The sequence below is a fragment of the Pteronotus mesoamericanus genome, unplaced genomic scaffold (assembly GCF_021234165.1).
Source record: "Pteronotus mesoamericanus isolate MK-2021 breed Mesoamerican mustached bat unplaced genomic scaffold, CSHL_Meso_final scaffold_31, whole genome shotgun sequence".
NCBI lineage: Eukaryota > Metazoa > Chordata > Mammalia > Chiroptera > Mormoopidae > Pteronotus > Pteronotus mesoamericanus.
The window spans coordinates 23,228,255-23,249,548 of NW_026555312.1; the positions used below are offsets into that span (position 1 = coordinate 23,228,255).

Here is a 21,294-nt window from a genome sequence, read left to right on the forward strand (position 1 = left end):
GCCAAGGTCCTGAAGGAAGTGAACCCAAACTTCTATGCGATCACTCTTATGAGCTCACTTCTATGCAGCCCCTCTCCTCTGGGACCCTAGCCCTTCAAGCTACCCTAAACTCCAGTGATTGCCCCAGCCGATGACATTGCTGAAAACTCCAGACTGCTGCTCCTTTCTGTTTGGCACCTATGCCTCACACAAGGAATTAACAAATGCCTTGAGATGAAAAGCCAACAGCAAATACAGGGCTTACCTTAATGCATTTCATTTCTTTCTGAGATCTTGGATCGTCATGTATTGACTGTGTTGTTGCTGAGAGATAACTTGAAACAGGTTTTTTTCTTAAACGTGTTCTTAGTGGGAGTGTTAGTTTGATACATTATAGCCAGAAGCATACATCTCTGAGGGATCGTGTTTTTATTTGGAAATCTTTGTAATGAATTCCAAAGAATGTTGATATTTGATTCATATGTTGATATTTGATTCAACCAAATAGTGTAGTTCTGAAAACAAGACGTGAACCCAGTAGTTGATCCAGTTCCAGGATCTAAGAGGATATTTTCCTCGGAAAAGCATTTTTTACAGTCTGATTGCTGTATGAATTCTGTTGCATTTTCAGGGCTGCCTGGTGAAGTGGAGAGTGAACTTTATCATCACTGAGATAAAAGGGAGATATCTGAGACTATTTTCTGTTTTGAAGAGAAGGGCAAATTTGAGAAAGTCAGGATAGGAGAACCCTATTGTAGTTTGGTAGAAGAAAATCAAAGCCTTTTATCACCATGCGCAGCCACACCTGTTTCTCCTTCGGTATCTGGCTTTCACAGGTACAATCCTCAGGGACTCCTGAAATTTACTGCTGACTTGATAATCTCTGGCACACTCAGTGTGGGCCTCAGGCAAGCATTGAACTTTTCAGTATCTGTTCCTTTGCCCTTGAAAAAGGGATAATACCACTAACCCACAGCTCAGGTTATGTAACTAGTTAGTTTTATCTTTTTAGTGCAGTGCGTATTATTTATACTTAGAATGATCTACCTGAAGTTTAAAAAGTAGAGGCTCCAAAAACTGCCAAAACCTTGTTCCTCAGCCTATGTATGTACTGTTCTTTGCAAAGCACAGAGGAGAGAAGAATGTTTCAGAGAAGAATTAAAGTTTTCATAAAGAATTGCATACACTCAAAAGAATGCTAAATTTGGGGGGGAGGAGAAGTCAGGGTGTGGTGGGCAGAGGAAACTCTTGTTTGGGAACTGCTTACCCACTTGGTAGACATGAAAGAGAACAGGAAATACATTTTTATTTCTGGAAACCATGCCTTATCTATTTTTCGCTCTCGGAACCGGATTGCTTCGGTGCAGGTGCACCTACCTCTTCACCTGCGCAGCCAGCTCTGTGGGAGGCAGGCCATGGGAGCAGTTAGGTTTATTTTGTGAAACATCTTTTTTTAAAAAATCACAAATTAAGAGTATTTTTGCTGCTTTATTTCCCCATATTGGACAAGGACATGGAAAATTGGTGAAGAGAACTAAAACACGTGAGATTTGCACGTAACATATATAAAAGGTGGCAGAACTCCTTTTTCAGTCTGTGCTTGGTCACTAGGGCATGTTGGAGTATACCCCAGTGTTTGGGAACATTATTTTGTTTATGTGGCCAAAGAGGACAGGTTAGGTAGTCATGAATTTATATAAAATAATCTTCTACCTTCCCCTTTCTCTTGTCTTAGCCACACAGAAGAAAGCCTTCTCGTAATACTGCTATCTTGGACTTGATCTTACCTGTGATTCTAATTATTAGCCTGGGCTGATTACTCCCGGAGGTTAAGATCTATTCCTAAGACAATCCGACATTTACCAGTACTTGTGGAGCAGCCCCCATTTACTTTGTGCTGTTTTAGGAGAGGAACAATGAATCTTGAGAGCAGATAGCTTTGAACTTAAGCCTAAAAGGCAGGTGAAGTTAATACTATCCATGTATAAGACAGAGAGGTTATGACCCAATGATTCCACTTCTGGGAATATATCTGAAGAAACCCAAAACAGTAATTCAGAAGAATATAAGCTCCCTGTGTTCATTGCAGTGTTATTTATAATTGCCAAAGTTTGGACGCAGCTCAATTGTCTATCAGTAGATGAGTGGATAAAACAGCTATGGTACATTTCCATAATGGAATACTACTCAGCTGTTAAAAAAGAGAGAGAGAAGAAAAGAAAAAGAAGGAACTCTTATCTTTTGCAACAGCATAGATGGACCTGGAGACATTATGCTAAGTGAAATAAGCCAGTCAGAAAAAGACAGGTACCATATGATTTCACTCATATGTGGAATCTAATGAACAAAATAAACAAATAGAAACAGACTCACAGATACAGGAAACAGACTGACAGCTATCAGAAGGGAGAGGGGTTGTGGGGCTGGGTGAAAAAGATGAAGGGATTAAGGGACAAAACCCCTTAGACACGGACAACAGTATCGTGATTACCAAAAGGAAGGAGGGGAGTAGGTAGAAGATGGTAAAGGAGGGGAATAATGGTGATGGAACAAGACTTGGGGTGGTGAACACACAATACAATACACAGATGACATTATAGAATTGTATACCTGAAATTTATATAATTTTATTAACCAATGTCACCCCAATAAATGCAACAAAAAAGAGAAAAAAGAAGAGAGAAGGAATATGGTATAGGTCAATAACTCTCAAAGTTTAGTCCTCAGACCAGCAGCATCACCTGGGAACCCGTTAGAAGCAAATTCTGAGGTCCCACTCTAGGGACTCTGGGGTAGGCCTAGCAGTCCGTGTAACTTGCTCCCAGGGGATCCCAATGCAGACTGAACTGGAGAACCACTGCTCTGAAGGCTAAGAACATATGTAACACTTGAACCAAACTGACTGGTTTCAAATCCCAGCTCTGCACTCACTGGCTATATGACTGCGCGCAAATTACTTATCCTCACTGTTTCTCAGTGTCCTTATCTGCCAAACTGTGATGGTGTTAATACTCTTTATGGTAGTTGTGAGGAGTTAACATATGTAAGAGCAGTTAGTACATTCAGGTAGTGAACACCACATAAGGGCTTACTATGTTAATAGTCTGACAGGAAAGTCATTTGTGTTGGTTTATTGAACGAAATATCCCTTACAGAGTTAAGGTGACTGATATTTGAAACTTCTCTTCATACTATGCTCATCTTTGAGGTCAAATTTGGGTAATATCAAGTGGCATAAAATCAATAGAACTTAGCTTATTATATAATAATAATGTCCATTCATCCATATTACTCAAATCTGTGTGTGTGTATGTGTGTAGCAGTTTACTCTGAGTTGTAGTGCTATCTTTTCAAATCCTATTTCTTTTCTTTTTTAGTGGTAAAATTTTCGACATAATCCTTCATATATGATACATTACATTAGGAAAAAATACAAATCTTTATTTTACTATCTAACTTTCTAAAATGATTAATTTTTTGACTTTCATTTAATTTGAAAATTGAATTTTTTATCACATAAAGTTGGTTCATCAGGGTATGAATGTTGTTTAGTATCTTAGTTTACCATTAAGTCCAGACACATAAATGGCAGAGGAATGTTTTTTAAAGAAATAAAGAAACAAACCACAAATTCACCTTAGCAAATATTTCACAAATCTGCTCACTTCAAACCTATAAATTTCATTTTATGAAGAACATTTTTTTCTAGTAAAATGATTAGTAATAAGTGCAGTTGTACTTTTTCCAGGGCAGTGAGACTTTAATGGATAGCATTTGTCAGGAAAGGTCAAAATCAGAAGCTCAGATGCCTCCAGACCTTCTTCCAGGGCAAAGGAGAGAAAGACCCACTGTACTTGCCCATGGTGCCGTCTGCTTCTCGGCCTGATGGGGTGTCACTGAGAAGGGAAGGCGCCTTGGAGGCTTTGTGATGGCATGGACCACAGAGGGGTGACCTGGACCACAGACACTAACTCTACAAGTCTTTTGAGTGGTGTGCTGGTCAGACAACTCTAGCACCAGGGTGAATATTTGAAAATTTCTAGAAATCTCTTATTAGACTTGTTAATTATTATGAACTTCATTTTCCCTGGATGGTCACAATGTGAGGAAACTCATGCCCTCAAGTTGGGATAACACAGAATAACACTATGGTACCCTTGAAGATGGAACACATATTCATCATGTATCATGTGACTATGAGTTAGTTGAGAACAAAACAGGCAATAAATTCATTCAAAGTGTTATCTCTCTCTTGTTTCAGGATTTCCTTTTATAGTATACTTACTTGCATGTCTGTCATCTCAGCAGGAGGGTCCAGATAATCTAGTCGTGATGGTTATTTTGGCCAGACCCCACTATTCACTATTGGGTGATAATTCGTATTGTAGATGGTAATAACAGACCTCAACTCCGCTGCAGTGAGATTCAGAAGGGAACCCTTGTTTTTCACATAGTGAAATGAGGGGCATCTTATTTGAGGCTATACTTTAGAGAGTTGGTAGACTAAGAAGGCCATGTGTCATTGAAGAAAAGTAAATAGATGTGGGTTAGACCAGAACCATTTCAATGACTTGCCATAAATCGTGCCTCTCAAATACCTGAGTTATTGGAAGCATTGAGGGTCAGCCAGCAAAGCTGTTCCTTAAAGCTGTAATTCTTAAAGTTCTGCACCCTGGCTGTGTGTGATTGCATGCCAATGATGGTCTCAGTCTAGACAGAGCAGTCCGCCTAGGAGGAGGAACAGTGGGCAATCCATCTCTGCATGTGCCTGTTGTCCCTTCCTCTCCAGACCCTGAAATGAGTGCCCACTCATGATTTCCAGGTCCTGTGCCAGCCCCAAGTATCTTCATCTCTTCTCTGTAGCCACCTGACACTGGCCTTTATGTGCAGTAGATTTTGATTCCTTACTTTACCCTGAGCCCTTGCTCAATCTTTTCAACCTGTGCCCTAGACTTTTCTTGACGCTGTTTTTTTAGATATGTGGTGGCTGAGAGTCCAAGCTCTGATTTTAAGTTCTGGTCAGCCCACTTAATGCTGGAAACCATAATACACTTACCCTCTCTAGGCTCTGTGCCTTCAGCTGTAGGACCTGCCTCTCCAGGCTTCCCGAGGCGTAAAGGAGAGGCTCTGGACATGTGCCCACATATTGAAAACCTACAGTAAATGTTTGTTGCCTCTCTCTCCATTTAGTCCAGTTATTTTAAGTCTATTATCTACCTCACCTCCCTTCCATAGAACCTGAGTGTCCTAGGTTTAAATATTTAAATTTGAGACTGCCTAACTGCAGGAGCCTGAGTTTTTTATCTTTTCTACACTCACTATTTGACTGGGTTCATGTAGCCCACAGGCTACTTAAACATTGTCCTTATTATACAGGGAAGTGTGGCAGAGAAAGTAATTCCTGGGGGCCCCTGGAGACTTAGGAGCAGAGTCATGGTATAAACGTGGGCTCCCCATGTCCAGTGATGCCCAATTTTCTGCCTCTAGTCCACATTTAACTCTTGATTCACGTTCGCCCTCATTAGTCCATGCCATTCTCTCTTCTCCTCTTCTCTGTGTTCTCTCTCCTGTTTTTGAGTGATGGCCTTCTATCCCCTCCCCTACTTTCCCTTGTAATAGACTCCTATTTCCTTTATCATTAACCCACTTTTTAAAAATAAAGGTTCATTCTGTTTCTTTCAACCAGCTATGCCCCACTCATATGTTGGATTGTATTTTTCTCCATCTTTGTTACAAGACCTTAAAAATTATGAGTATCATCAAAGTCCTATAAATAGCAGCAAATGACCTGTGGAGGTAGAGCCCTACACTGATCCTCTGCCTCAGGGTCAGCCTCACGCCCTGGAATTCTCACTGCGTCTTCATTCTGGAGGGTGCTGCTCTGACGTGAATATGTCTTGTGCTTCCTTCAGGACCAGGGCTACTTTTCCCACAGTGCCATGCATGATGTCTGTGTTATTGCTGGATAAAGGTCTTCTCTGACCTTCCAGAACAGAATTTATGTCTTCTTGCATCTTAACTTCAAAGCCTTGGACTTGCACTCCCCTCTTGCTGTTTTCCACGGACACCCTGTCTCCCTGCTTACAGTTACCTAAGTGATGGGGAGGGCTGATTTGTCACCAGGGGGTGTGACACAGGCGTGTTGGAGCGTGCTTTAAAGATGGCAGGTCTGAATGTACCCCCTGCAGACTCTGCTCAGCAGCTGAGTAAACTTCTTTTAGCTGTTCCTACTGTTTTAAGCTTGGAAAAGATGACAATAGAGTTTTCTTCTAACTCTAAGTCATGTAAGCAGGAAAAATTGTTTCCCCTCTGAGAAATCTAAAATTCTTAACTCAGATGTTTCACTTTCCTCACAAATTCAAAGGAATAGAGATAAATTGCATTCATTTGTCACTGGTAATCTTTCATAAAACTCTCAAAAGTCAGTATGTCATTATGGAAAACTGAGTCCACTTTCTTTTCTCTACCTAGTTCTTTCACTTAGTAGTTTTTGATCTTGGCCACATGACCCTAACCTCACATCTGAGTCTCAGTTTCCCAAACTGTAAAATGGGAGTAATGATATTCTTCCAAGCTTTCAGGATTGTTCTAAGGACTGAGGAGAGCAAAGTATTTGGAAGTCTTTTATAACTGGTTTAAATGTACTTTATTAATATTGAGAAGCTCACCTTAAATATAATATTTAGTTCCAGTAAGTTTTTCTATCTGGTAAAATATTTCAGCAAACTATTTCCAGCACCAGGGGTTTGACTCTTTCTATGGCCAAAGCACCCCCTTCCCTGTCATGGGCATTCCAGGCCATTGCATGCCACTGACCCTGGGACATCAGCTCAGATTCAGAGTGTCCTTGGAGCACACGAAGGTGACCGTCCCCTAATGCTGCCCCACCAGGACATGTGGGTGAGGTGAGGAGGAAGAAACCCTCACTCCATCTTCCCACAACCCCTAGGGTTATGTTAGTTGAAAACTGTAAAAAATATAAAAATACTCCCCGTGGAGCCCAATGGAAGGAATACACTCAACGAGTTTGCCTCACAGAACCTCGGCCCCAGCTCACAGCTGTGCTGGGATAAACTTTAACATCACTCAACATACACACACCCACGTTACACAGTCCAGATGAGAAAAGACTTGACACTCACCATAGACCATTCAAATGCCTTAATTAAAAGAAAAGAGCTGATGATCACTCAGAAATATCATGTGGCTTCTTGTTTCTCCTTACTTCACAGGAACTAAAACAGGAACTTTTTAAAAACAAAAGTGAACAAAGCACAACTTTTTCAGTGCTCATATTGATCCTGATTTTAGTATTTTCTTAATCCTTTTCCTCATTGCCCCCACACTTTCTCTTTTTAGAGTTCATTAGCCATAAAGTAAGCAACCATATGACTCTATCTATCTATCTAGCTATCTATCTATCCATTCATCCATCTATCTATCTGTCTATCATTTATCCTAATTCCAAAAAAGACTTAGTATAAGCATAATAGCAAGGCTTCTGTTGAAGTTGAGGGATCCTCCTCTGTTCAGGAGAAAGCTGATTTCTCTGAAGGGCATAGCATGTATTCATTTCTTTCCAGGTTGTGTTGTGCACGTGACCTACATGGTGTCATGCCCACTACAGCTGCAGAAGGTCACAGTACACAGTGCTCTATGGTGGACCTGATCTGACTTTGGCATCTTTTATGGTGACAGCAAGGCAGGACAGAGTGAAAATGACCAGAGGGGAGAGCGTGTTACTCACTGCACCATCTTTTCTTTCTTTCAGAGACTCTGACCTATTTCTGTTGGACACCCGCATAGTGTGGGCCTCAGAAGAAGGCTGGCTGGAATTTGACATCACGGCCACTAGCAATCTGTGGGTCGTGACCCCACAGCACAACATGGGGCTCCAGCTGAGCGTGGTGACTCGGGATGGTAAGTTTGCCAAACTCAAGCAAACAGTCACTGTCATTCGTTTCCTTTACAACAGTTGTGGGAGAAGCGTGGTTTACAGTCAAGTCCTGGGCCCAGGATGACTTTATTTAGTATCCCCTTGTAACTCCTACTGAAAAGCAAAATCCTTCCCGGGGGAGACTAGGAGCCAGTTAGGTGGTCAGGCTTCTGAGAGAAACAGTGCGAGGAGAGCACTTGGAGGCAGAGGCAGGTGGATGATGTTGAGATAAAGAAAAAGGTGGGACCATTGTCTAACCCTGACTGTTGAGTACGTTTGTGAAGGTACATTTCAGCATCCCCCCCTTCTGTAACATCAAAGCCTGGAAGATTGAGGTTCCCTCATGGGTCCTCAGACTGGGCATACTCTGCCTGTGAAGTTGCCTCACTGGTTGGCATGAATATGATCAGAAAGAAAGAATGAACAGGAAGGAAAAAGAGTAGCAGAAATGGGAGAGCCTGGGTGTCCCCCAGTCTGCTTTGGTTGATGGACCTTTGGAAAGAGTATTTTGATTTTATCCACCCAGAGTGAGCCATCAGAGATCGGAGAATGCACGTGCTTGCCCATTGCACTCATCCTGTATGATTAGGCCCTGGGAGGCTGGGAAGGATCAGTTATGCAGAATCAGGACTTAGTTTCCGTGGAATAAAGAGGGGTGTGCTTTGGCTTGCATTCAAGGACTCAACATCAACCCCCGAGCTGCAGGCCTGGTGGGCAGAGATGGCCCTTATGACAAGCAGCCTTTCATGGTGGCCTTCTTCAAGGTGAGCGAGGTCCACGTGCGCACCACAAGGTCGGCCACTGGTCGGCGCCGGCAGCAGAGTCGCAATCGCTCCACCCAGTCCCAGGACATGTCCCGGGTCTCCAGTGCGTCAGGTAGGTTTGGTGAAGCCCATTTTTACTTGTTGGCTCTCAGGCCTCAGTGAGAACAAAGGACATATGGGTGGTTTCATATGCTGCACAGCTTCTGCATGGCAAACTCAAAGGCATGCAGCTGCCTTGTCATTGTTACTTAGACGGGTTCCTAGGACCATCTTGTTATCCAGAGATGGCGCCTGCAGGCTGCAGACGTCCTGTGTGTCTCTTTTTCCAGAAAAGCATCCTTCTGTTTGATAAGAGTTCTCCAAGTCTTTTTTCACTGCCATAAAGATCCTGAGAGTACCTAGATTTTCTTCTAGTTGCATTTTGCCTGGGAGCTTGCAGTGTAGAAACAAACTTCATACTCTCATATTACCTGGACTTGTATTTGTCAGTGCCCTTGGTCGGCAGTGGTGGAGAGTCAGCTCAAACAACACTCAGTGGCAGATTTGGTTGGTTCATTTAACTCAAACATTCAGAGGTTCTAGCTTTAGGCATGGCTGCCTCCATGGGCTGAGATGATATGAGGAATCTCTCTTCTTCTATTTTCCTTTGGGGGGCACTCTCACAAAGACTATCTCTCTACAGTAGTAAGGAAGCCAATCGATAGTTCCAGCATCATCCCTTTCACTGAAGCTTCAGTAGAAAGCCAGGCTGGGGCTATGTGCTCACCCCTGAAATGAGGTAATGGGGTCAACCCCATCCTGCCCTGAACAGGGAGGTTCAATGGACAAGAGAGAGGGAACAGGTCACACTACTTAGGTGTCAATTCATTGGTTCTTCAGAAGTGTTCCCTCCCATGGGAATGGGCATACACCTCACAGAGCTAGTAACTGGAATTCCAGCCCAGGTGCACCTTACTCTAAAACCGGTGCTTGCAAGTTCTGGGTTTCCTATGGCTGTTTAATAGTCTGGGAATCCAGCATGAAGCTGAAGATTTGATGTGGGATTTTCAGTCAGAGAACTTGCTTCCCTTGTTACTACTCTGTGACTTTGAACAAACCTAATCCACTTCAGCTTCGTTCACTCATCTACTCAGTGGGGATGGTTAATACTTGGTAGATTTGCTGGGATTCAATGAGAAGCATTTGATCTGGCTCATAATAGCACTCAAAGGTGAGTTGCATCCAATTGTAGGAAGTAGGTTGTCAGGACACATGTTAGGACCCTGGGAAAGCATGTAAAGTACTTCCTGGAAGATGCCTTAATTCTCCCAGTGACTGTTTAAAAATGTCACCTTCAGTGGCCAGAAAGAGTTCATGCAACTCCCCAAAGTCCCCAATTTTTCTTTGGGAAGAAGTGTCTACAGTTTACATTCTGACTTAATACATCATTTCTTTTACCAGTAACTTGGATATGGAACATGAGGATCCACCACCCAGTGTGAGATGACATTTTGCTTCTTGTCATCCTGGTGTTTCTTGGATGTATCGCACAGCATGGGTGTTTCTGTGTTTACCACTAGCAACAGTCAGGGTTGGGGTTTAAAAGAAAAGAAGAAGAAATGATCGCTTTCCTTTATTCGCTTCAGAAGAAGCCTGCTGAACAGAGTTAATAATCCCCGAGTGTCCCTCAGGGCATGACGACGGGTAGTTCTGCCAATGGTGGGCTTCAGCTCACTGATGAACTGTGGTCAGTTCGGTACTGGGACCTCAGGCATGAAGACAGCTCTTGAAATGTTGATTGCTTTTAAAATTAAAGTTTCACTTGATTTATTCAGCATCTCCTCTCCTCCCTAATACACACAGGAATTTTTTTAATGGAGAAAACATGTTGTCTCTGATTTTGGTTTTAGTAGTGACATCCAATCATTTTTTTTGAAGTTCCTTTCAACTTTTTTTTATTTAATGAGTTTAAATTAAATATGAATATTAGAGTTTATCTATTTCACAATAGGATATAAGTATATCCATTTTTATTTGGTCTTCTCACCCCCCACCTCCCAACCCAACACTTTCCAATTTGCTTTGCTCCTGTCAGCAGTACTAAAGCAAAAGAGCTCATCACAGACACCTCTGGCCTCAGCTATGCAATGGCCCAGACCCCCAAGAAAGCATTACTACAAAGGATCCTCCTTGCCTCTCACTGTCTTCAAAGACCCTCTCAAGCTGCTCTGAGAAACTGCTCACGTGAGGCCGACTGAAGTGCTATGTTACTTATTTGGCTCTTTCTTCCTTATGTATCCATGCCGTTAATGGGGGTGGACATGCAGAGGAGGAGATTGCTCTTGCAGAAAGGGATTCCAAAAAGATGGCCTGCTACCCCGAGAAATGGGCTGTCCGGTTTGTGCTGTCCTTCCAGGCTGCGGTGAGGCCGGATGTTCCTGGGCCTTCGTGAACCAGGCAGATGCTGCAGAGATGCCAAGCTGTGGCCTCTGGTGTGACTCCAGGCAGGCCCCTCCCCTTGTAAATCTTGGGGGAGGTGGAAGCAAGAGATTGCTTTGCCTCTGCTGCCCTCCTTCTTCCACAGTGCACTCCCAGGGAATTAGCATCTCTCCATTGAAACTACTCGTATAAGAGGAGTGAATTGCTCACTCTAACAACCACCACCAGGAGAAGCCCACTAGAGAATGCCCTGCATCTGGGTAAAGAAGTTAACAAAATTCATCAAATTGCCTGTCATCAGGGTGAAGCATGGCAGGGGGATATGTAGCTATTTTTAGAACTGAGCTGCAGATGCCTGAGGCAGCAGGACCAGTCCACAACTAGGGAAAGGCTGAGAGCCCCATCCGCGTCCTCCCTACTGCCCACCAAAATCTGCTCTCATCTGTCTTTGGCCTTGAAGCTGGACTTTCCAAACACATGCACCAAACAGTGGGTTTGGGCTGAAGTCCCCCTGGGTGGTTTTCACTTGCCCTTGCTTCTCTGCAGCTGTCTGCTCCAAATAAATGATGGATGTTGGCTGTGTTGCACTTCTCCAGTGGGCTTGAATATCATCTGCACAGTATCAGCTATTGTTTTTGCACATGTTTTTCTAGTCCAGGTCCAAGCCATGCTGTGCAGCCCACTGGGGATTCTAGTCAACCTCGCAATTTCTTTTTCAGTCTCCAGTTCTACCAGCCTAACAGGTCTAGTGCACCCTTGCATTCCTTAGTTCTCATTTAGTAGTCTCTTCCTACTTGCTTTCATATACCGTCTTCTATAGTATCTTTCTCTTGGGGCTCATTCTTTTGTCTTCTGGGGCACTGTGACACCACCTGGCCCATCCACAATGAGGGCTGTGGACAAATAGGCTTGAGGACAAATAGGATTGTCCCATGTGGGGGTTCTACATACCGATATAGCTAATTTTCCAGGATTTTTCCCAGACATCTTTGGGGAGGGGGTAGTTTTTGCGATTAAAAGTCAGCTGGTGAGTGTGAGGTTTCCTGCCATGTTAACCCACCGGCTGCCAACTGCCAACAGTGTGACTTGGAATTGCTCTTCCTTTTGGCAGATGGTAGTTGGGGAGCATATCTGCCACTTTAACAATTCATGTAAAATTAGATGGGATGACTTTTAAGCTTTGAAATTTAATCCTTGATGTTTATGTTGCTACCACCCAGCTCTGCCAACCATCTATGAACAACTTTTCCAGGCCCTGTCTGTCCTTTGGAATGAGCCCTTCAAATGTTACCTGTTTATACTTCTTACAGTCAGTTCTCTTTTCAACCCATCCACACATAAAGATACAAACATGTATCTTTAAGAATCCTGGAGGAAAGCGTGGATCTGGTACATTTAGATATACTTTTTCGACCTTGTTGATAGTTCATATCTTATATTCCTTGAACTTCCCAATTGAGACCATTCAGTATGCTTCTAGATAAGAAAGCTAACTGGAAGTCATCACTTGCAAAACAATGGTTTGGGTACTTTATTATGACAATGAAATCTTTTGCTATAGATTTCAGGGAACTCCAGTCCACAGACTAGGAGGTCTCATTCTTACTGTTCCTGGTAGGTGTCCCCCCAAGGTCACCCCTGGCTTCCAAAGCTTGGAGAGAATGGACTGTTTGCAGTTCTTCAAAGGAGTGGGGAGTTTTAATTTATCATTTTGATCTTAAATTAAAATTTTAGACACTGCAGCTTGGCTTCCAGATGTCTCAGTCAAGAAGTAGAGGTTAGCTCAGATTTTTCTAAATGAAATCAAATCTTAATTCTCTGCCTCTGCAGTGGGCAGGTGTGGCATTAGCAATTTGAAAGTTAGAATCACTTCAGATGCCATATTTATAATACTTGACTCTCATTTGCTACTAAGTGCCTTTAGAATAATAGTTATCAAGAGGGAAATGGACTGGAAAGTTACCTTCTGTCCCATCCCTGGGCTCGTCCTTAGGAAGGTGCTAATGGCAGCAGTGCTAAAAGTGGTAAGAATAACGAGGCGTGAAGAGGTGCTACCCAGTAATTCAACAACTGCCCCAGCTCCCCGCAGGTTCCTGAGGCCAGGAGACCCAGCCTAGGGACTGATGGGGAACAAAGGTGCTTGGAGCAAGGGGGTATTAGAGCTTAGCATTCAAAGGAAGCATCTATTTTCAAAATATTTAGCTCCATTTTCTTTTATAATCAAGACAAAGCCTAGGAAGAGGCCAACGTCCCACCAGATTAAATGGAATCTTACAAGACCTTGAAATCCTGGAGCAACAGAAGAATAAGACCTCTCTGTTGCCTCTCGTGTTAACCATCCAGGTTGTAAACAAAACCGAGACTCTGAAAATTAATCTCTCATCCTGCCCCCCACCCCCTAACCTTATGAGATTATTGACACCAGAAATCAAGATCCCAGAGTGGTTCCTTGCGGCTTGCAGTGTCCGAGGCGCGGGAGCGGGGTGTCTTCCACCTGCTCTCAATGGCTGTATTGATTCTGTGGAGCACGTGGGAGCCAGGTACTTGCTTTGGATAAGACGACTGATAAGGCCCAGGGATATGGAGAGAGCGACCAGGCCACTGAAGACAGAGGTGCCCTTTTAACAGCTGTTTGTTATCCTTCCCCTTGGCATCCAGGGAGAGAAGGGAAATAAGAGTAGTGAATTGCTCACTCAAAAAAAAACAAGTTTTCTCTGGGAAGATTCGGTAGCCTTAGCTCAGAAATGCCAGGAAATACAGTGTGAACCATGCCACTCTGCCCCCAGCTCCTGCTGTGCCAGCATTTTCCTGGCTGAGTGTGCATCCAGCTGAGCAGGGACACACGCCTGCAGCTGGCCTGGCCTGTGAAGGTCAGCTCACCAGGCCGAGCGACCCCTCTGCAGGAACCCCAGCAGAGGAGGTGCCGCCCCCCCGCCCCCGGCTACTCCTCTCCCTTGTTCTGTCTCACCTGGTTTTGGGTAGTTGCCCTGGCTTTGTCTGTTTTCTGCCTTTTCCCCTCTCCATGTCTTCCCTGTTGTTTCTCTCTCCTCCTCTGTTGGGGTTGGAAAGGAAAGAGGGTGGGCAGCCCAGACCCCTGGGACCTGGGCTGGACTTGGGCCGCTGTGAGTCAGGTGCAGCCACCTCCCTGGGGCCCCCAAAGTTTTAGTTGTGTGGCCCCGACTCTGGCATGATGGTACCCCCGAAGCTGGCCATGCAGTCTCCCTGAACGTCACCTGCCCTGCAGGTCAGGGTCATTGCAGGGCCCTTCTCTTCCCATCCAGGGCCCAGCCCCCCGAGAATCCTCTCGCCTTCCACTGCACTTAATAATGCAGCTTCAGACATAAACCAGCAGCAAGAGCCCGGCTCTCCCAGCACATGGCTCCTCTGCGCGTTGCTGTAAGTGTGGCTTTTCAGGAGGACCAGATACAAGGGATGCTGGATGGAATTAACCCGGATGTCCTCCTCAGGGCTGTGGGAGCTGATCCTCCGGTCTGGGGCAGAGCAAACATGCTGTGTGCATGGCCACTGCCTGGGGACAGTGAGGCCTGCTGGCTGTGCACCGCAGGGTTGGGGGCACCCTGTCCTCCCCGCATTGAATGAGAGAGAAGCTGCCCTGCAGGGTCCTGCTTGCCTTGAGCTGAGTGGGGCTCATGGAGTGACTCGCATTATCACATGGGCCCGGCCAGGCCCCCCTTCAGGTTTTTTCTGTGGGTCATACACCCCTCAGCCCTCACAGGGAAGACTGAACAGAAGGTTAGGGAGCAGTGTGGTCGGCAGTGGAAGTGGGTGTCAGGGCGTGGCCCTGCAGCTGAGAAGAAAGAGTTCCCAGCCAGAACCAAGAAAGAAGACTGTAGGTCAGCCTAGCCTGCGTGGAACATACACATAAAAGAGAAGGGAGACCAGGTGACCTGGGGGGCACAGGAAGGTGGGAACGAGGGTGAACACAGGTGTTAATGAAGAGCTCTGTGGTGGAGCTGCAGCATCGGCCCCGGGTGGCCCACCCAGATGTGAATGATCCCCAGCCCCCACCCTCCAAGCAGGACTCTCAGTTGTGGGAATTAAGTTGTGCTTGAAGTTTAAGGACAAGATTCCCAATCAGCATACTCTCCTGCCATCAGCCGGACTCTAGGAAAACATATCTTCATACAGCTCATTTTGCATCGGCCTCCCAGCACCTTCCAGGTGTTCCTGGACCCCAGGTGACCCAGAATCCCAAATAATAAAGACACACTTGAGGCTTGGGAGAATGAGGTGACAGCCACTGATGGAGCTGATGCTTCATTCAAGGATGAACGACTGACTGGACTACCCCGAGCCCTCTTGTCACCAGCCACGGTGCATCATGTCCATCAGCAGTGGACATGAGACATTGGTGTGTTTCTGTACCACTGGTTTAATCATTCAGAAGGCCTGGATGAGGTGCAAACCTCCCTTGGCAAAGTCCAGGAAGAATAAAGACTTAATCAAGACACACTGTGGGCAGCCTGGCCCTCTCGCCCCGACTCCCTTCCACTTGCCCTTCTTTCTGAGAGGGCCCGTGCCTGCCTGTGTGGCAGTCACTGTACCTTTCCCATGGCAGGGCACGCAGGTACCACCAATGGGTCAGACCTTCACGTACGGGGCAGCCAGGCAGGTCTGCCTTGGAGCTTTAAAGTTTCTCTCCTCCTCCTGGGGTGGAGCCTCTGAAGCTTCCTGTGTGATGGTCTGCACCTGCCTCACACAATAGAGCTGAAACCAATAGAAAGTTCCATTTAAAACCCCTGTTTAAATGTTTGTAATGTTGATTTGGAGATGGAAGGAAGGATTGGGGCTTTTTAAACCAATCACATCCATAGCTCTCCCTACTGGGGCAGTTTATAAAAGTGGAGTCGGGAAGCAGTGTTGCTAAAGGTTATTCATATGCTTCTGATGGCTGGAAGCTTGAAGGTTTGTGGAGGGGAGGTGGCTTCCTCCTGTCAAGAGCACACGAGGCAGCTGCCTGCTTCTGGTTGTGGAAGAACAGAGTCCTGGGGGGAAAGAGGGTTATGAATATTATATTCTGTCATCTGTCACCTGACCACTTAACAGTTTTTGCCCGAACCCATCTGCGGCTGGGCCACGCTTGTCCAGGTTACTTGAGATGACTGTCTTGGGCTTGGTCTGGCAGGGCCAGAGCCCTGCCCTCCAGTCTTAGGACAAAGAATCACATGGAATGATTAGAGAACCAGATTTCACTTTTTATATTCAACATTGAAAAAGCCAGATACCTTGAAAATTTCTCTTCGAACCAGGACCGGCCTTCACCATAGCTGTGACCCAGGGATGGGCAGGCAGGGCTGGTGTTTGAAGGCAGACCATGTGTGCGTGGGTGATGCCAGCACCTGTGTGTGAGCCTCCTACTCCGAGGGCTGTGTGCGTGTCTATGGCCAGTGTCCGCAGGCTCACCTGGGCAGCAGAGGACCCATCGCTGACCATTCCAACTTGCAGGCCTGGGCCGGGGCTTAAGCTCCCTGATGGTTCTCCTTATTCAGAAACAGGCAGCTCATGAGTCAGACCAAGGACTGCTGCTCCTGGGGATGGTTTTGTCAGCCTCTCGTCTGTTGCTCTGGCTTCTTTGTTTGTTTGTTTGTTTGCATCTCCTCAGCTCTATGGCTTCTTTCCTCTGCCCTGTCCTTGACTGGGGAACCATTTGGACAAAGCTGTATTGCCTGCCTTTATCCCACTGGAGTCGCTATGTGCCGATTAAATTTTAACTGCACAGATATTCATTGGCTCTATCCACACCATTCATCTAACCAAATATCAAAGGGAGATGGGGCTGGGAGGAATGTTTTTCTGCAATCTGTGAACCCCTAAAAAAAAACAATGCATGGCAATGCAATTCCACCACCAAACTCAGGATAGGATCCTGTCCCCTCAGCAGCAGACATAAGTATCTTGAGGAGCATTGACTTGCACAAATATTTATACATTCCTTGCCAGCACCTAACATGGAGTTATAAGGAAACTGAAGTGTGGCCTGGAAGAGTCTGTAAGAAGAAAAACAGGAGAGCCAAATTCCTCCGTTCCTCTCTCTGGCCCCAGTTTTTACTTAACATCAAAAATGCCAATATGTAGCTCTAAAAGAAATAGCTGTTCTTGCCAAGAAAGTTCTCTTCATTGAGAACTGAGAGAGTCAAATTAGCAAGAGGTTCAGACAACAAGAACTGTGCTGAAGGTAGAAGTTCTTCACTACGTCATCTTGTTTCCATCCTGCAGAGCAGCTGGAAATCCAGACATGCAGAAGTTGCCCCAGTCTTGGTTCTGACACGATTAGGTGTCCTGCAATCCACTTCGGTCCCACACTAACCACCTGGAGTTAACACAGATGCCACAAGTTCAAGGGCGAGGTCCCCAGAAAGATGCTTTCACTTCAGATGCCAGCTGCAGATAGGGTCCCCCGCCCACCAGTTATGTCTGACTTGGCTACAAGCGCGGGGGTTCTCATGACCCCCCCACTCCCCGCCTTTCAGTTTGATAATTCACTAAGGTAACTCACAGAACTCAGTAAAGTGCTATACTTATTATTACAGTTTTATCATAGAGGATGCACATGAAGAAGAGCCACATGGGAGAGATGTACAGGGCAAGCTCCGTGGGGATGGGGGGTATGGGGTCTGGGGGTAGACACGGAGTTTCCGTGCTCTCTCCTCATGGAATCTGGGTGGTTCATTCTCCCAATGTGTTTGCCAACCCCAAAGTTCCACAGAACCTCAGTATTCAGGGTTTTTATATGGATCTCATTACTATACACGGTTGATTAAATCATTGGCCCCGTGAGTGAACTCAGTCTCCCTCCATGGTGGCCAGGCTGGCCCACAGTTCCAACTCTCTAATCATATAGTTGGTCTTCCTGGTGACCAGCCCCCATCCTGAAGCCATCTAGGGCCCCACCATATGTTGGCATTATCAGTTAGGAAATTCCATGGTTTTTATAGTTCTGTGGCAGGAACCAGGACAAAAAACAGATATACTCTGTATTATATTACTCTGCCCATGTTCACTAACCTGGGCAGGAAACCTATCCTAAAAATCTTTCACATGGCCAACAATTCCAAGTTTGATTTTGGGGAGATCTTGGTCCCCAGCACAGAGAAGATCTTTTAAAGGAAGTTTATTTTAGGGGACACAGGCCAAACGAGGTTGGGCATGGGACATTCCAGACTGAGACTATAAGTAGGGTGACCACATAGCTTATCTAACCCAGGACACCTTCAAGAGTGCAAGGGGACCAGGGCCTTGGAGTCTCCAGGAGACAGACCCTTGCCTGTATCTGCCAGGAGAGGAGAGAGCAGGTGAGGGCTGCAGGCGAGCTTAGGAGGCCAGGCCTGGGAGCAGCACACTCCCCTCCTCCCCACATTCGTGGGCAGGGGTCAGCACCTGGCCACAACTAACTGCGGCGGGGAATGTCAGATAGCTGTGTGCCCTGGGGGTAGATGGAGGATATGGATTTTTAATAAATTCATAGCAGCCTCCGTCACACTGTGCCTGGACTATACCAAGCAGGACACTTCCTCAAGGCTTTCATATTTGTTATTCTTCCTTCAGACAGACTCCTGCCTTGCTCCTGAAGTTCCTTCAGGTCTCTGCTTAGAAGATATACATCAGCAGAAAGATGGGCTCATCAACCCTGTATGAGATAGCCCGCTCCGCCCTATGCTTCCTATCCTCTAACTATGAATGATAATTTAGCTAGTCGGGGCTCTTGATTACATGGAATAGAAGCAAACGCTAACTTACTTAAAGTGAAAAATAATCTAAGCATATTGACTCAACCAATGAGGCTGGAGAACACAACTCAGAAGCAAGGTCTAGCTTGAACCTGGTCGTGGGAACAACGTGGTCTGAATGCTACCACTGGAACCATCACCCCGAACCCCTGCTGCCATGCTGCACATGCTTAGTTTCCCCCTTGAATCACCCTCTCACAAGTGGGTGCACTGGATTGGCTTTAATGAAGTCAGGAGCCTGCACTCTATCTGCCAGGGGACAACAACAGTAGCTATCAGTTTCGGGAAATGGGACCTTGATTCCCACCTCTCTAGGAATTCCCCCAAATGAGAAGTGTCCCTACAAGCTGGGTAGCCAGAACAATAAATAACTGCTATAGCTGTTTATGGAATTGTACATTGATGGCATAGTTTTTGATATGTTTTATGTGTTGTATTTCTGTTGAGAAATTTGCTATCAACCCACTTTGTGTTCTTTTGTAGGTGATTTTCTGTTCATCTCAGGGTTGCTTGTAAGAATTTCTCTATGAGTTTGACCTACTACAATTTCACCAGATGTGGCCAGACAGGAAGTTACTTACTCTGCTTAGGACTCACTGTGCCTTCTCAATTTGAAGAAGTTTGCCTTTCTTCAGTTCTGAAAAATTCACAGACATTTATATCTTGAACTATTACATCTCCCCATTAGTCTCTTCAGAGATTCCTATTAGAAATAACATTGGACCTTCTATTCTGTATTCCATATCTCTTTACAGATAGCCATATTTTCTGGCCATTCAACCCTGGGCTATATTTCTGGAAGTTTCTTCAAATATATTGTTCAATTCTTTAATTCTCTCTTCAGTTATCTCTAATCTGATGTTTAACCTGCCCATTTTGTTGTTACTTTCAATGCTTATGTTTTCTATAAAGTTTTATTTGGTTCTGTTTCAAATCCACCCATTCTTTATGTTCTTTTTCTGCAATGTTCTTGCTTTAGGGTTCTATTTCTTATTTTATCTTTGATTATATTAGATATTATTGTTTGTAACCTCATTCAGAGACTATTGCCTGCAGTCTTTGTGGGCCTATATTTTCTCTGTCTTGCACTCCAAATCTCCTCTCAGGATACTTTATTTCTTTGTGTGGTTGATTCTTTTTGTTGAGGGATTATTTTCAACAGGCAGTATTTGTCTTGTTTTGTGATGCTGGTAGGTATCTGTTTTTACTGAGATGGTCTCCTGCCTTGTGAAAATTTCCCTCCAGTGTGGTTTTCATTCACTTCTTCCAGGTCCTTTAAATGACAGCAAGTGGGCTTCTTTAAGGTTAAAGACAGACGGTTGGGGAGAACGAATAAGTTTAGAATTAGGAACCTCCTCAGGAAGGGAGCCTGTCACTGGGCTGAGCCAGAGCTGCTTGTCTCCTTCCCTCACAAAATCATGAAATCTGCGTGTCGGGTCCTGTGTCAGGGCCAGGGGGCCCAGGAGTGCAAGTAACAGAAAACCCAGCTCAGACAGGCTTTAGGCAGCCAGGTAACTTATTGGCTCATGGGATCAAAAAGGACAGAGGTCGTGCGCAAATGGACTCAGGCTCTTGTATCCATCAAAGTCCATTTTAGATTAAGAACCTTTTCCCAAAGTCTTCCTACCTCGCGTCTCTCTCCCCTCTCTGGGACTCTCAAGCACCATTATCATCAGATCAATCCTTTAGAATCCCAGCTCTGAACATTTCACTCTGACTCAGAAACCTACAAAGGCTTACTTAATACCTCTGGTAGAAGGTCCAAATAATTTTGGTTAGTGTTCTAAGCCAATCAAGATAAAGTTTCTCCAACTCTATATCCGCTGACTTCTCCTCATATCCTTAAATGCATTCCAATAGAACTGCTCTCTTTTCCTCCTGCCCACTCCCTGAACTCCCAGTGGGATTTCCCGCTGGCCTTTGCCCGTAGCATTCCTGCTATTTTGTATTTCAGTTAGTTGGGTACAGGTCTCGCACCACCCTTTTGATTCCTTAAGTTCCTGGAGGATGGAAATGTCCTCTAAGTTCTCCTCCTCTTTACCATCATGCCTAGCAGAAGGCACATCACACAAGAGCTGCTCCCATTAGCCTAAGCGAACCAGGGCACTTCCAATCCTCTTGCCAGTGATTAATTAGGTTAAGCCAGGCTGGTGGCTCCTGAATTGCACACAGCAGTATACACACTTCAGCAGATTCTCACAGGGCACTACCGGCTTAGGAGTTGTTGCCTAAGTGCAGGTCAAAGGGCTCAGCCCTGGCAGTGAGGCTGGAGGACAGTGCAGATGAGACCGGCCCCTGCTGCGGTGTCTCCCTGTCCCCCTCGCTCCTGGGCCTCCCGCTCAGGGCCTGTTCCATTATTCTTCCTCCGGATGCTTTCCTGGCCCAGCGGCCATCTCTAGGGCCTCCATACAGCTTCAACACCATCCCTGTCCAGGATAATCATCCTTTA

At 45.3% G+C, this 21,294-nt stretch overlaps 1 protein-coding gene across 1 annotated transcript in view; it reads left to right on the forward strand.

Annotated features, from left to right (window-relative positions):
• BMP6 (bone morphogenetic protein 6) overlaps positions 1-21,294 on the forward strand; it is a 155,090-nt gene that overhangs the window by 131,806 nt on the left and 1,990 nt on the right. Inside the window, exons 3-4 of the mRNA XM_054591935.1 lie at positions 7,751-7,899; positions 8,594-8,791. Coding sequence (XP_054447910.1) covers positions 7,751-7,899; positions 8,594-8,791 — 347 coding nt within the window. The remainder of the gene's footprint in view (positions 1-7,750; positions 7,900-8,593; positions 8,792-21,294) is intronic.